General features: G+C 36.2%; 1 protein-coding gene across 1 annotated transcript in view; it reads left to right on the forward strand.

Annotated features, from left to right (window-relative positions):
• Nucleotides 1–14582, forward strand: part of tacr3a (tachykinin receptor 3a) — a 40160-nt gene extending 25578 nt beyond the window's left edge. Inside the window, exons 4-5 of the mRNA XM_051901465.1 lie at nucleotides 4034–4230; nucleotides 7799–14582. Of these exons, the coding sequence (XP_051757425.1) occupies nucleotides 4034–4230; nucleotides 7799–8087 (486 nt within the window). The 3' untranslated portion in view covers nucleotides 8088–14582. The remainder of the gene's footprint in view (nucleotides 1–4033; nucleotides 4231–7798) is intronic.
• Nucleotides 14583–16673: the final 2091 nt, after the last annotated feature.

Genomic DNA, 16673 nt, shown 5'->3' on the forward strand with positions numbered 1-16673 from the left:
ATATACTACATCTTGAAATTCTTTTCAATTCAATTCAATTCACATTTATTTGTATAGCGCTTTTCACAATACATATCGTTTCAAAGCAACTTTACAGAGAATGCATGTCAACATTACAATTTAGAGAAATGCAGTTAGCTAATAATGTAATAATTTAGGCAATTAATTTACAATCACTGTTAGCAATTTAATTGGAGGTAGAAGCAATGAGCTCCTGGAAAAATGAATTACATATTAACAATAATTAGGATATATAGAAATTTGGGAATACAGTATTTACTCTAAAATATATATATATATATTTTTTTTTCAATAAAGGAAAAAAAAATATTCATAAATTGCATACAGTGACTTTTTGATGTCATAAATCCATTAACATTTTTGAGTAATTTTGAAAAGAACTCATTCACAGAATTAGATCTTACCAATTCTAACATAGTTAGGCCCTGTTTACACTAGTGTTTTTGTTTTAAAAAAACGCGTAAGTTTTGCTACGGTTACGCCTGTCGTTTACACTGCGCTGGCGTTTTCGTACCTCGAAAACAGAGACTTTCGAAAATGCTGCGGATCCCGTTTTAGTTTGAAAATGCTGGCGTTGCGTTTCAGTATAAACGGACGAAAACGGAGACTTTTGAAAACGATGGCGTGGATGCCCACGTTTGCTCTACGTATCCTTGACGACCATGTAAACAATAACATGGAGACTGAACTGCGATCTTTGCTGGCTTTGTTGTAATTTTTAGCAGCCATTGTGCAGTTAAACTCAGCATTTTTTTTAATACTGCAGCTGCCTACATGCGCAAGAGGCAACTGTTTACACTTGTACGCGCATGCCGAGTGTGCATGAACAGTCATGTGACATGCGTTTTTGGCTGTGTAGTGTAGACGGAGATCGTTTCTGAAACACTGGAAACGCCAGTGTAGATGAGGATCGTTTTCATTTTAAAAAGCTGTTTTAAAACAAAAACGCACTAGTGTAAACGGGGCCTGAGATTCATAACATATCTGAATCTCATACTCATGATTTGCAAGATAATGACACAGCCTTCTGGTAAAGTGCATTAAAGTCATGATGTTGCCTAATTTGATATTGCCAGCAACAACATCATGAATATATTGTGTATTTCCGAACCAGCCCTACTGATAATTAAATATGATTCCTCACATTGTGGAGGTTTTTTTAAGCCAAAAGGGTTCATTTATACATAAGAAATACCCCAATGTGTGCACGTAAACAACTTTAACTTACAGATGCTGAGAACACAAATCTGTCCGAGTGTGCTTATCCTGTTCCTGCTGCAGTGTGATAACTGACTTTCAGACCAACCCAAATATTGAGAATGAACTATTATTCTACATTACACTGACTCCATTACTATAGCTCTGCTTTGAAAATAGTTGAAACGTACACCTGCAGAAATGACATTAAACAATCTAAACTGTGTGAACATAAACTGACACTTCTTGTGGTGTCTCTGAGCTTTATAAGTGTGCATGCTAGAAGAGCGATAGGAATGTTGACTAGTAGTTGCTTATATTCTTTTATTCCAGCTTTTTTTGCACTTGGGAGGAAGCTTTGACTTTTGACATTCTAGTTTGTTTTCATAGTACAATACATTTTCTTAAAAGATCAAGAAGGAAACTTGGTTCCTCAAGATATGTCCCTTTTAATATGTGACCCTGGACCACAAAACCAGTCATAAGGGTCAATTTTTTGAAAAGCTGAATAAATTATCTTTCAATTGATGTATGGTTTGTTAGGACAATATTTGGCCGAGATACAACTATTTGAAAATCTGGAATCTGAGGATGCAAAAAAATCGCCTTTAAAGGAACACTCCACTTTTTTTGAAAATAGGCTCATTTTCCAACTCCCCTAGAGTTAAACAGTTGAGTTTTACCTTTTTCGAATCCATTCAGCCGATCTCCGGGTCTGGCGGTACCACTTTTAGCATAGCTTAGCATAGTTCATTGAATCTGATTAGACCGTTAGCATCTCGCTCAAAAATGACCAAAGAGTTTCAATATTTTTCCTATTTAAAACTTGACTCTTCTGTAGTTACATTGTGTACTAAGACCGACCGAAAATGAAAAGTTGCGATTTTCTAGGCCGATATGGCTAGGAACTATACTCTCATTCCGGCGTAATAATCAAGGAACTTTGCTGCTGTACCATGGCTGCAGCAGGCGCAATGATATTACGCAGCGTCTCTCACAAATGTCTCCATGGTTGCAAGGCACGCTCCCTGTGCAAGCAGAGGGTCACAGGCACTGCGTAATATCATTGCACCTGCTGCACCCATGGTACGGCAGCAAAGTTCCTTGATTATTACGCCGGAATGAGAGTATAGTTTCTAGCCATATTGGCCTAGAAAATCGCAACTTTTCATTTTCCGTCAGTCTTAGTACACGATGTAACTACAGAAGAGTCAAGTTTTTAAATAGGAAAAATATTGAAACTCTTTGGTCATTTTTTAACGAGATGCTAACGGTCTAATCAGATTCAATGAACTATGCTAAGCTATGCTAAAAGTGGTACCGCCAGACCTGGAGATCGGCTGAATGGATTCGAAAACGGTAAAACTCAACTGTTTAACTCTAGGGGAGTTGGAAAATGAGCTATTTTCAAAAAAAGTGGAGTGTTCCTTTAAAGTTGTCCAAATGAAGTCCTTAGCAATGCACATCCACTCACAAAAATACATTTTTGATACATTTACGGTAGGAAATTTACAAAATATCTTCATGGAACATGATCTTTACTTAATATCCTTATGATTTTTGGCATAAAAGAAAAATCGATAATTTTGACCCATACAATGTATTGTTGGCTATTGCTACAAATATACCTGTGCTACTTATGAATGGTTTTGTGGTCCAGGGTCACATATTATTATATCAATGGCAAAATGTAGTAATGACTATATTCACCTATTAATTTGTTCATTTATTGAATCTTTTATTGATCTCTGAGTTGGAGTGATCTTCACATTGAAGAGTATCTAACAAAGCTCCACTCTGTGTCTCTGTGGGACGGCATGAACAATGTAATTAAATTCATTAGTGGAGTGAAGCTGGAGGCTCCTCCAATCAGACTTTGTGATGTGGCTACAGAAACAATTCAACCTCTTGAAGGATGGGAAATGGATTTGTTATGGCAGAAGTCCCTACAGGGGCAGAAGGACACTTGCTTGAAGAGAGAGTGGATATTTTGAGGACCAAATAAAACTGACAGGATGGAGAACCACACATCTCTACACAACACAGTTTGACAATTGACACAAGAGCAGAAAAAACAGTAGAGAACTGCATGAGAAGCTACAATGATTTTACATGAATTGTGGCAATTACAACTTAGTCAACATACAATTTTCAGGAGCACTTATATGGCACTTATATGGGTTTGCTGAACCCAGAGGAAGTCTGCGAAGACCTCATGTGGTGTCCTTGTTCTGTTGGAAATGTGTTGCCTGGGGTTTTCTTTCTTGCTGCAGATGCATTGCTTGCCCAGAGTGTCAAAGCTTGTTGGTTGCATGACCAAGATTTTGGTGTCCTGACATTGTTTGGCGCTTTTGGGCGTGCTTTTTGCTGTGGGATTTGAATGACAAGCAGTGTCTTAATGAATTAACATAATGAATAAAAACACAGCCGTATAACTGTTTGTGATATGATTGCTTCTCCAATGTTCTCTTTGTTTTTGTATGCATGAAATAAGGTCAGTCACAATGTCGTAATGGCTAGAATAATGACTATTTGCATAGTATTAAATTTTATACATATATATATATATATATATATATAATTACTTTAGAAAAACAAGTGATTTTTTTTTACACTTTTTAACGTCACATTTTGTAATATTTGCGATATATTATTATGTAATATATTCAGTATAACTTATGCAAGCCACATCTTTGATACTATATGCCGACTTCTTCGACTCTTTTCTCTGATATACTCTGATATAATAAATGCCCACCAATTATGATACAATATAATGTAATATTTTACTTTTTCCTTCATTTTCTGTTTTCAGGTGGTGAAAATGATGATCATCGTAGTGGTGACCTTTGCCATCTGCTGGCTGCCGTACCATGTATATTTCCTGGTTACAGGATTGAACAAGCAACTGGTTAGATGGAAGTTCATTCAGCAGATCTATCTTTCAGTCATGTGGCTTGCCATGAGCTCCACCATGTACAACCCCATTATTTACTGCTGCCTGAACAGCAGGTAAGACTCGACTTTGGAGAGTGCCACAACAACAAAAGATTTATGACATAAATGCATTTTGTCATAGCAACATGAGTGTTGTTCCCTCTTATAGTTGCATGAATAGGCCTTATCATGCAGTAATGGGCACACTTGTGATGTTCCTCTTTCTGTGAAATAGTACTCATAAATCAATGATTGAAATGAAAGTGTCATTAATAATTTGTCCAAGTGAAGGATGGGAAAACAGGCTTTAGTTACACTGAACAAAAATAATCGTAACATTTTGTGTTCTAATAAAAACATTTCAATGGACTAAAAGACCCAAGATTTGTTCCACATGGTATAATGTATAATAGCATTTCTCCACACTGAACTTATTTCTCATTATTCTTCCAAGATATGACATGAATAGGTGATTTATACAGACTTTTTAAAGGGATAGTTCTCCACAAATGGCAAATCTGTCATTATTTTCTCTTCTTCATGTTGATTCAAACATGTATGCTGTTATGTAAAGGACTGACATGAGGAAAAGTAAATAATAAAAGAATTTTCATTTTTGTCTGCACTGTTTAAATGTATGTAAAGGGAACCCCTGGTGTTAAGACTTGTATGGCTTAATATAATGTAAATGATGTCTCTTACTGAAATATGTAGTAGAAAACCCATGAAAGATTTGTTATTTAAAAAATCCATGACATATTTGGACAATGGGCGGCGCCATTTTGTTTAGGTGCATTTTGTCTTGTGCATCACAGCTCACACGCGCTTTGAGGCAGTCTGTCTCAATCGAGATGTGTTATAGGCTTACCTTCGTCAGTCTCCACGACAGGTGCGGAATTTGGTTAAAGCACACACTTATATCCATCGGCAACTGTAAGCTCTTTCAGCTGTGGTCTTCTAAAAGCCTCAAAGGCACCAGGGCTTGTAAAGAGAACAAAAACACGGATCTTTAGGAAGTTTTATTCATCCACATTCTTCACACTTCCCATTCTTCTCTCATCTTATCAGTAGTAAAGCAGTAAATACTTACATCGCTGCTCTTGTGGCTCATCGACTGAAAATTACAACCAAAAGCTGCACAATGTGGCATCATATATTATATCCCGAGTTGTGTTGAGGTAAAAATAGCAATAGGACAGTCACTCAGTGAGTGCAACCATTTGACGTCACGCACTGTGCACCTAAACAAAATGGCGCCGGCCGATTTTTTTTAAATAACGTAAATCTTTCATGGGTTTTCTACTACATATTTCAGTAAGAGACATCATTTACGTTATATTAAGCCATACAAGTCATACCAGGGGTTCCCTTTAAGCATCAGTCTTTATTCTTCCTGTGCATATAGCTGACAGAAAATAAGACATGCACTGAATGTCATGACAACAGCAGAGGGATCATTAAACACCTTTAGAGTCCATTTCTTTTTGTCCCAGGTTTTAATTAAAGGAATGTTCCAGGTTCAATAAAAGTTAAGCTCTATCGACATCATCCTTGGCGTGTCGTCGATCACCACAGAAGAACATTTCCACTCATCCTTTAGTGAGCAAAAACTGGCAAAGTCATGTTTACGGTAATGCACTTACAATGGAATTCAATCAGGCCAGTGCATTTAAGAAAATCTGTACTGTTAAAAAAGTGAAGCAATGAAACATTATACAGAAGACTAGTGTGTAAAAACATGTTTATATCCAGTTTTTCAACTCCTAACATGACAGTTTAAACCCAGTAAACCCAGAAAAGGACAGTAAAGAAAAAAAAAAAACACTCAAACAGGTGTTACATTGGTAACAAGTATATACACCTATAATTACTTGTGATACATTATTTGTAATGAATATTTAGGAACTATTTAAGATGAAAGACTTTATCTGCTCACTTGAACATGTACAGTGAACATTCCCCTCATTTCATGGCCATACAAAATCATCATCATTGGCATGAAATGTCTTTCTCTGGTTTATTTAAAAGCTTACTCTACCATACTGTGAGAGCATGTCAGTTATATAGCTTCCCATAAAATGTAGCTAATGACCTTTATACAGCTCTGCAGCCTTTTTTTATTTTTTTGAGCACTCTATCAGTTGTAGCCTGGCAACCGTTGCTATCCACCATTAACTTGATCAGGCTGGGACAGCCATAGCATTGACTTTATGTAAATGCACCACAGATGGAAAACATGGCTAAATTGCAAGACTGGATGATAAATAATCCACATCTAATTTCTTCAGGTCCCATTTGGCTTTTGAGTTTGCAATGACACCAGTACCAGAGCAAACCAATTTGCAACCATACGCCATTCAGTAAGCAGAAAACTAGACATGGCAGGATCATTATCAAACAATGAGCTAAATATGGCAGGGAAATTTATGTTTAATGTACCTGGCAGTATTTGATTATTAAAAACACATAGCATAGGCTTGTTATGCTGGCAGTAGCCTCTGACACCTAACCTTGTGATATTGGTTTTCTCTTTATTCTGTGCAGTCACTCGAACTTGATAAATTGATTGCTTTTAATGGCTTTTGGTCATTTGCAAAGGTATTTTTTCCTACATTCTCATTCTTATGGAAGCCTGTTTCCACCTCAGAGTACAAAATAAAAAGGTAATTGTGAAATAATGTTTAAAGTCACACTGTGAGATAAAAATTTGTAGTTGCAACACATGAAATTAAAGGGTTAGTTCACCCAAAAATGAAAATTCTGTCATTAATTACTCACCCTCATGTTGTTCCACACCCATAAGACCTTCTTTAATCTTTGGAACACAAATTGAGATATTTTTGATGAAATCTGATGGCTCAGTGAGGCCTCCATAGCCAGCAATGGCATTTCCTCTCTCAAGATCCATTAATGTACTAAAAACATATTTAAATCAGTTCATGTGAGTACAGTGGTTCAATATTAATATTATAAAGCAACGAGAATATTTTTGGTGCGTCAAAAAAAACAAAATAACGACTTATATAGTGATGGCTGATTTCAAAACACTGCTTCAGGAAGCTTCGGAGCGTTATGAATCAGCGTGTCGAATCAGCGGTTCGGAGCGCCAAAGTCACATGATTTCAGCAGTTTGGCGGTTTGACACGCGATCCAAATCATGATTCGATACGCTGATTCAATTTGATACGCTCTGAAGCTCCCTGAAGCAGTGTTTTGAAATCGGCCATCACTATAATAAGTCATTATTTTGTTTTTTTGGCGCACCAAAAATATTCTCGTCGCTTTATAATATTAATATTGAACCACTGTACTCACATGAACTGATTTAAATATGTTTTTAGTACATTAATGGATCTTGAGAGAGGAAATGTCATTGCTGGCTATGGAGGCCTCACTGAGCCATCGGATTTCAACAAAAATATCTTAATTTCTGTTCCGAAGATTAACGAAGGTCTTTCGGGTGTGGAACGGCATGAGGATGAGTAATAAATGACATTATTTTCATTTTTGGGTGAACTAACCCTTTAAGTAAGAGATAAAAAAAAAAAAAAAAAATCATGCATAAATGTGCAATTTATATTGCGTTTTTGCTCATAGATTTGTTCAGTTTTTAACTCATGTTTTGTGTTTATTCTCGGCTCAGGTTTCGGGCCGGCTTTAAACGGGTTTTCCGCTGGTGCCCGTTTGTGAGGGTGTCTGACTACGACGAGCTTGAGCTGCGGGCCATGCGGCATAAAGTAGCGCGTCAGAGCAGCATGTACACGCTCTCACGAATGGAGACCACCGTTGTCGCTGTGTGTGACCCCTCAGAGCCAACCGCCCACCCAGGCCGGAAGAGCCTTCACAACCACCAGCACAACGGCTGCTCCAACCCGGCCAAGAGCAAAGAAGTAACGTATATGCAAAGCGACCCGAAGGAGGAATTCTGTTGAGATGGACTTTTGATGTAAGATTCACACTGAAGTATCAAGCACAGCCATTTTAACAAACCTCATTCTGTAAATTTGCAAGGGATGTTAAGAAGTAAAAAGCAGACTGTTTCAGTTTCATTTTCGTCATATCATTAATTAAATATGCTAGTATAACAGCATCCTCGTACAGTAATTTTTCAAGAAATGTGTTTTATGGAACATGTTTGGTGTGCTTTGCCTTGAAAACTTGAGTCACCCCACAGCACTCGTCATCACAAAGACCAATATTGTCCAACATCTGAGGAGCACTTTGTCCGTCCCAGAAATTGTAGATAGAGGTTGCCCTTTGATGCCAATCAGGTACTGTTCTCTTTCATCATGTGGTTAGCAAGGTTAGCATGCTACATGAATGCCAAAGGTCTGATTTCTCCCTGGAGCTGAACACTCAATTCTTGTTAAAATATCTCATGTTTGAAATGGTTCAGACTGATGCTACATCCTGGGCAGCTATGTGAGTAGGTTGCTTTTCCAGCACACGAGCTACTTGGCTGAATTGGTTAGCTTCATATTCTCTCTCAATTAATCTAAAACATTTAATTTATCTGATGAGATGGTAAAACCAGTTTTGCATCAGTTGTAGAATAGCAATTTGGAATTGTTTGGAATTATTACTACTGCACTGTGTATGAAGATTTTCATTTTGCATGGAATAACTAGATAAACTGCTCAAGTGCACTGTGTGGGATAATTTATCCTAAAATGCAATGCGCATGACTTTATGACCTTTCATTTCAAAGAACCAGCGGTGTTCTTTGTTGTTACATTGTTTCATTGGTCTGCTGATCAAATTTTTATGTTTCTTTGATAACTGGTAGCTACTTGCTGAATTAAACATGCACAGAGCAAGGTAGCGTGCTGCTCTTTGAAAATGTGTGCATAATGTGTACTGTTGTACATCCTATTTTTAAAATATATATGCAGCATACAGTGCTACAGGAGATTTGGTCAACCAATGCTGTATTTATTTGATCAAAAATACACTAAACAATAATAGGTTACACTTTAATTTAAGGTGTCAGTATTACAGTGTAATTATACATTTAAGTACTGAGTAATAATAATTAACTACATGTACTTACTGTAGGGTTAGGATGAGGGTTTGGTTTAGGGTTAATTGCATGTAATTATGCATAATTTATAGTTATTACTACAGTAACTAAATGTAACGTGTAACAATGACACTGTAAAATAAAGTGTTACCCAGTAATATTTGAAATATTGTTACAATTGAAAATAACTGATATCATTTTTTTATTTTAATATATTTTAAAACTTAATTTATTTTTGTGATGGCAAAACAGACATTACTCTAGTCTTCAGTGTCACATGATCCTTCAGAAATCATTCTAAAGGCCAATTCACACTCCACCGACAGACGGCAACAGAGCTTGTTTTCGCCGTTTGAACATACTGAATCGGCTCTTGCCGGGTTGTGGAATGTCTGAGAAATTACATATTATAATTTGGTGATTGTCTGTGCTGGTCATTGTCTGCCGGTGCGAATTGGCGGTGCGGTGTCGGTGTGAATTGGCGTTAATATGCTGATTTGGTGCTTAAGAAACTATTAATTTGTTTTTAAAAAATCTTACTGACTCAACAGTTTTGAAAGGTAGTGTTCATAATATACTGTAATTTTACGATATAAAACAGTATGCTGGCTAGAACTTAATTGAAATGCTTAAGCAAAGTGAATTCATTCAAAATTCACTGATACTATCTAAAAAAAAAAAAAAGAAAAGCTAATTGTATATTGTCCATTGACATGGCTGTAAACCATCTGATAATCGGCTAAGCAGATATAGTTAATCAGCTGATGAATCTCAAAATGTCCAAATATTGGTCCATAATCGACCTGGCTAACTACGAAATATGCTAGTTTGTTCCATTAGCACATTATGGTGACTGGGAGGGGACATGTTCGGTTCACTTATTCATTTGTGGGAACATCATATTAACTCGTAGGAACATGATAATATGTCGTGGCCACAAGATCATTTTGTCGAGGTAAAGACATCCTTATGTTCTGGCCTCGAGAATGACATATTCTTTTCGTGGTCATGACTTATGTTGAGGAAACATCTATTTCTTGGGACCACAAGTTTAATGCTGTAGTGTAGTGTCAACATGGCAGGGTGTAAGATGACTCAGATTTTCTTGTAATGTTTTACAAGAAAACATTACAAGAAAATCTGCAAAGAAAAATAGGTAGTGTTTTGGTTTACCTGTGTCAGGTAAGCTGAGACTGAAAATGGTGTGATTTATCTGGTCTGTTAGATTTCATTGGCATTGCATCATTACTTGGAATTGAAGTTTTGGGAGCAGTGCTGCATGGTGTAACTACTTGCTTATCTGCCAGATCAGTGAAGTGTCTGTTTTTGCACAGACTCTAACTGAATGCTATAGTAATGATTATAGTACATGACTTATTATCACACCTTATTATCACACAGTACCCAAAACAGACCAACACCTCAAGAGTCATTCATCTATAAAACTCTTTTCTAATAATTTATCTCCCAATCTTTGAGTTATTTTGTCTATTCTACCCCCTACTTCTTATTTTTCAGTTTTAGGCATTTTCTTTGAAACTCTGCCAGCAAAGCTGGTGTTTCCTGTGTACCCTTCAGTGAAGCTTCCAGCTGAGCACCATGAGGGGTCGGTTTCTCAAACTAGAGACTGTGATGTATTTGTCCTGCATTGGGGCCGTCCACTTTCTGTCCTGGTTAGATTTAGTTTGCTTTCTTCTTTAAAGACAGTAGACATGGAACAGCCTTTATCTCTCAAAATAACGAACTGATTAGTTTCTAAAAAAATATGTTTGGCCATTTCTAAAACAAAACATGACCAATTCTTCAGCAACTTTAAAAAAGACAATGTATTACATTTTCAACACTTCACTAAGTAGCACAAACATTTGCAACTGTGTTAATAATAAGAAAGGTTTCTTGAGCAATAAGAATGCTTTCTTAAAAATGTAACACAAAAACGGAGTAGTGGCTTTGCATGTATCTCAAGTAAAATTTTAAATTATTGTTTCAAATTATTTCAAACAGTTATAATAATTTTAATAGTCATAATAAATTATTGTTGTTGTCAGTTGCATTGTGTTGTTGCACCATTTTTTGTAGTCTTGTAAAATAACAAAGTTAATAAATAAATAAAAAACAAGAACCAGGTTAATGATAAAAGGTTTTGCTTAAAATGGAGGAAAGCATTTTCATAGCTGTGTGGAAATGCCAGAGTCTTTACTTGCCCAACCTCGGAGTGATGTAAGTGCCCTATTTAAATTTCTGTCTTATCTTGTCCTTAGGTCGTTTTCCAAGGTTTTTCATGATATGCTCCAAGTCTATGCTCTTGCTTTATGTCTTTATTTTATGGGAATCTAGGACTCGTATGGTTAAACGGGTTAAAGGGATAGTTCATCCAAAAATTAAAATTGTCATCATTTACTCACCCTCGTGGCGCTCCAAATCTGTATGAATTACTTTCTTCTACGGAACACAAAAGAGGACATTTTGAAGAATGTTGGTTTTTGTTTACCATTGACTTCCATTGTATGGACAAATAAAAAGAAACATTTCTCAAAATATCTTCTTTTATGTTCCAGTTTGGAACAACATGAAGGTGGGTAAATGGTGACAGAATTTTCATTTTCAGGTGAACTAAGTGTTCCCCCCAAACCCCATAGGATTGTTGTTTATTATTATAGATTTGCATAGATCATACTCCCAGTGGATGGTTCTTCAGCAGAGGATATATGTTCCTCAAGGAAGAGAGTATTCCTCAATTTACTTAATTTAGAAGCAATTGTGCAGTAATCCACCGCTAATAAACACGAGACAAGATCTATATAGCTGGTCTAGCCTCAGGAATTGATCGGTTAAACCCAAGGAGTGCTGGCCACAAACTTGAACTCTTTAGTTGTTCCTTGGAAAACATGTTTGCAGGCCTTGGTATGCTCACCCTCACTGCACCATGAATTGCAAGTTTAATGGATTTTTTCCAGGTGAGGAAAGCCAGCTGTGGCTCTTCAGATAAACATGACCTCTTATAACTGTTTATATGCATGTGTGCGCTCTCAGACACACATGCGTTAATACATGCATACTGCATATATATTTATAGTGATTTTTTAAAAAATAGCTGTCTTTAAAATATGTTTGTGTTTTTATTGTGCATTTTTGTGACAGTTGTGGTAAAACTGTGTTAGATTAATGTGGCCGTAATGAATGTATGCCATTATGAAAACTAATAAAATAATTTTTTATTTACAGGAAAAAGTAGGCCTATGTAAATCCCTGTAAATATCCCGAATATCTCCCCAGAACACCTAAGATTAAGAATTGATTAGAAATTGTATAAAAGTATCATTAAAAGCCTAGATGAGCCTATACACTACTGTTCAAAAGTTGAGGCTTGGTTAAGATTTTTTTGGTAACACTTTACAATAAGGTTACATTAGTTAACTACTTTAGTTAACATAAACTAAGAATGAACAATGCTTCTACAGCATTTATTAATCTTAGTTAATGTTAATTTCAACATTTACTAATACATTAATAAAATCAAATTGTATTTGTTATCATTAGCATTAACGCACTGTGAACTAATGTGAATAAACAATAAACTGTATTATAATGTTACAAAATATTTCTATGTCAAATAAATGCTGTCCTTTCTATTTTTTCCTCTTTCATCAAAGAACTTTCTATTCATAAAAGAAAAAATCTTCACAGTTGTGCTTGCTTAATATATTTGTGGAAACTGTTTTCAACATTGATGATAATAATAAATGTTTCTTGAGCAGCAAATCAGCATATTAGAATGATTTCTGAAGGATCATGTGACACTGAAGACTGAAGCAATGATGCTGAAAATTTAGCTTCGCCATCATAGGAATAAATTACATTTTAAAATATAAGACCTTTTAAAAACAGTTATTTTAAATTCTATTAATTTTGTACAACATTACTGTTTTTACTGTATTTTTACTTAAATAAATGCAGCCTTGGTAAACCCCAAACTTTTGAATAGTAGTGTATGTTTCACTGTATATATAATAATTTAAAGAACCATCAATTTAATGATTAATTAAGATTTTACATTTATGGACATTTAACTTGTGTAATATAGGTTAATGAATCTCACATAGACTAAGAGACAATATCAAAGAACACCAAACTTGTCTATTGATGTTCTTTGAACATAGCATGTCTGGCATTTTGTGGCCTGGTTTCTTGTCTCATATCAGCTCTTTCAAACACTTGCACATGTCCTTTAAATGACTTTCCTTGACTGTTTCTGATCTTCTCTTCTTGCCTTTGTTTCAGTGTTATTTTTGTTGATGTTCAGTATATTGCATATCAGTATAACCTTTAATTTGTGCATAGCTGCAATGCTGATTTAGACAAGCCTTTAACTGATGTTCTTGTAAATACAACAATTCGCCTGCCTAGTGAATGTGCTGAGACCATTTGAAAGTATTAACCATGAATGTAGAAAACATCATGGACATATTTTGACAGTGTCGTAAATTCCTAGTATCAATAACACTGATTGAATGATCACGCCATTATCAGCTCCCAGCGATCTGAGTGAACAATGGTGAATGTGTCAAAAGCATCGGAGCATGTCCTTCTTGCCTTATCAGGGTGTTTCTAAAATTCATGTATGTTTTTATGTTAAAAATACTCCATATGTCTTTAATGAAATGCATTCAGCAACTGTATAGTTTGTCATGTCTTTTGTTTATTACAGCGTATAGGTTAAAGACATTTACAAATATGCCTAATTGTGCTGTACATTAATGATCCGTTTGAGGTCTGACAAGACATTGCGGCTTTACGTGAGCCGTTCCTATAATAATAATTTAACACAATGATATTTTACTTTACTATGTGTTGTGTAAATATAACATTCTGTACTTGTGGAAAATGTTTGTGCAGGTTCTTACATGTATTAACTAAAATGGTATTATATTTAACTAGATTTTCATTTAAATAAAAAAATGATTGTAATTATATGCTCATATATTGGTATGCTTTATTGATAGCTTGTAACAAATTAGCCTTTTAACTGAATGTTTCAGCTACTGTTTTCTTGTATAAACAAGCATCCATTGGCATTTTCCAAGATTAAATGATTATACTGTTTACAAGCATTCATATTTTTAGGGAAGGATTAAAAAAAATGTGGGATAAAGCTGTCTGTTATGTTGGATATGCTTTTACAATAGCTTTTTCGATAATGATGTTGTCTGATCTTGATGATAGAATGGTTATTAATTATAGTGTTTACTGTGATTCTTAACTTTTTTTTAGTTTAATGTTTTTGGTTGAAAGCCCTGTACTGCCAGTTATATTTTTTGTTAGATATGATGACTCTAGTACAAGTATTGTAATTGCCAAACTGTGATTCATGGAAATAAATGTGTTCAGATGCTTTTAAAATGACAAATGTGAGCTTCCAGTCCTCATCAATTGACATTCCTGTCGAAAAACTGATCTGAAAAGAAATAATTGCCTCTGCTGTTACTCAAGTTGAAATAGGGTCAGCTGAACAATGTAAACTGAAATACCCTCTGGACTCAATATGTTTGTGGTTCCTTGTAGCAGATGAGGAGGTGTAGTTTCTGAACCACTGATCTACACTCATCTTGAGGCACTCGAAGGACTAGATGGAGTACTTTTAAGAATAGTTCAGCATCAGTCATGTGTGCACTGGATTTTTACTAAATCCGGTGTTAACTCAAATGAGACTAATCCTTAACCCCCTCTGATAACACTTGCAGTGTATATCTTTTCCCACTCTGAGATACTCCTTTCTGACTTGTTCCATTTGCCATGGAATGTTCCCACACTAAAATGAGGCGAGTTTACCACTGCTCACCAAAACATCTTCTAGCCACGAAGATTTAACACAGTGAACTGTTACGAACCGCAAGAATAATATTTTGTATTGGTTACTGGTTAATCTGTGAAGATCAGTTTTATAGGCTCTGGAAATGGTTAGGGTAATATTGAGTGGATAAACCTTATCACAACATTTCCATCTCTATCACACGGTATCTCTATATGAGAGCATAATCTGCAGTGGTAAAAAGAGAAGAGCAAGATAAAATGGAAATGCTCTGTGCAGCACAGCATAGTTCAAAACCTTCTAAAATAAGTTAAATGAGCTGGCAGAATTTAATTGATGCACTCAGTTGATCCCTGACCAATTTATATCATATTCTTATTCACAGAAAAGCCCACAAGTACTGTTGCCTAAGTTCCTGAAAGGCAGAACCAGGAGCTAATGATCAATTACAGGTGTCTTGACCTGAATTTCACTTACAAATTACACAAAAAGAAAACGGGACTTTATACTGTGAAAAATGTTTTGTCAGGCCACCTATGGGCTTCATGTGGTAAAAACAACTTTCTTTTTACTTTTTATTCTAAACTGGTCAAAAATTTAATTTATTTTGCCTTAATTTTTGTTTACACAAAAGCAATTTTAATTAATTTAGGTAGAAATAGATTCTTATTTGAAAGTATGCTTCAGTCCTCTATTTGATTTCTGTAAAATCAGGTTTTGGAAAGACAGTGAAAAATTATAATTGTATTTATACACAATTATTTTGCAAGCATTGAAATGCAAGAAAAGATGTCTTGTTTTTCTATAGTAATGATGTTGAATTTAAAATATGGTATATTATTCTGTACATGTACTTATTATATATAAAAAATTAATCCACAAATGAAAATGGGCATAAAAAGTATTTCTGCTCTTAAAACATAATATAGAGGAAAACAAGGCAAACCATACACTACATCCTCACAGAGACAACAACTGACAAAGACTGACTAAAACACTGGGCTATTTATACACAGAGATGCTAACAAGGTAACAAGACACACCTGGGAATGCAATCAAGGGGACCAATGAAACAATAGGTCCAGGAGGGAGGTGGAGCGGAGGCGGATCGGGGGAGGGATGGAGGCCAGGTCCGTGAGGTGGAAGCGGGTCTGGAGATTGAGGCAGAGCAGAAGACCAGGGCAAAGCAGGCTGGATTGGCGGCCAGGGCAGAGCAGGCCGGGCAGGTGGCCATTGAGGAGCAGGCTCAATCAAAGACCACCTTAGCAGTGTATATGGTTCTAAAGACCCCCACAGAGTGTAGACGGGACTGAAGACCCCCACGGTGGAGCAGACGACCACCATAACAGCGTAGACCACCACGGCGGAGCAGGCGGCGCTGAAGACCACCATGGCTGGCAGGGTGTTCAGGTCATTTCTGGGCAAACAAGAAGTTCATAAAGGATCTCTGTGGTTGTGTCAGGGCAGACAGGCAGCTCAAGAACGACATCTGTGGTCGTGTCGATGCAGACAGGCAGATCAGGAACGACCTCTGTGGTCGTGTCGGGGCAAACAGGTAATTCAGAAGTGACCTCTATGGTTGTATCAGGGCAGACAGAAAACTCTGGGACAGGAGTGGGCTCTGGAGCAGACTCATGGGCTGAAGCGGGCTCTGGAGCAGTCTCGTCGGCTGGAGCAGTTTCTGGAGCT

The sequence above is a fragment of the Ctenopharyngodon idella genome, chromosome 1, assembly GCF_019924925.1.
Source record: "Ctenopharyngodon idella isolate HZGC_01 chromosome 1, HZGC01, whole genome shotgun sequence".
Classification (NCBI taxonomy): domain Eukaryota; kingdom Metazoa; phylum Chordata; class Actinopteri; order Cypriniformes; family Xenocyprididae; genus Ctenopharyngodon; species Ctenopharyngodon idella.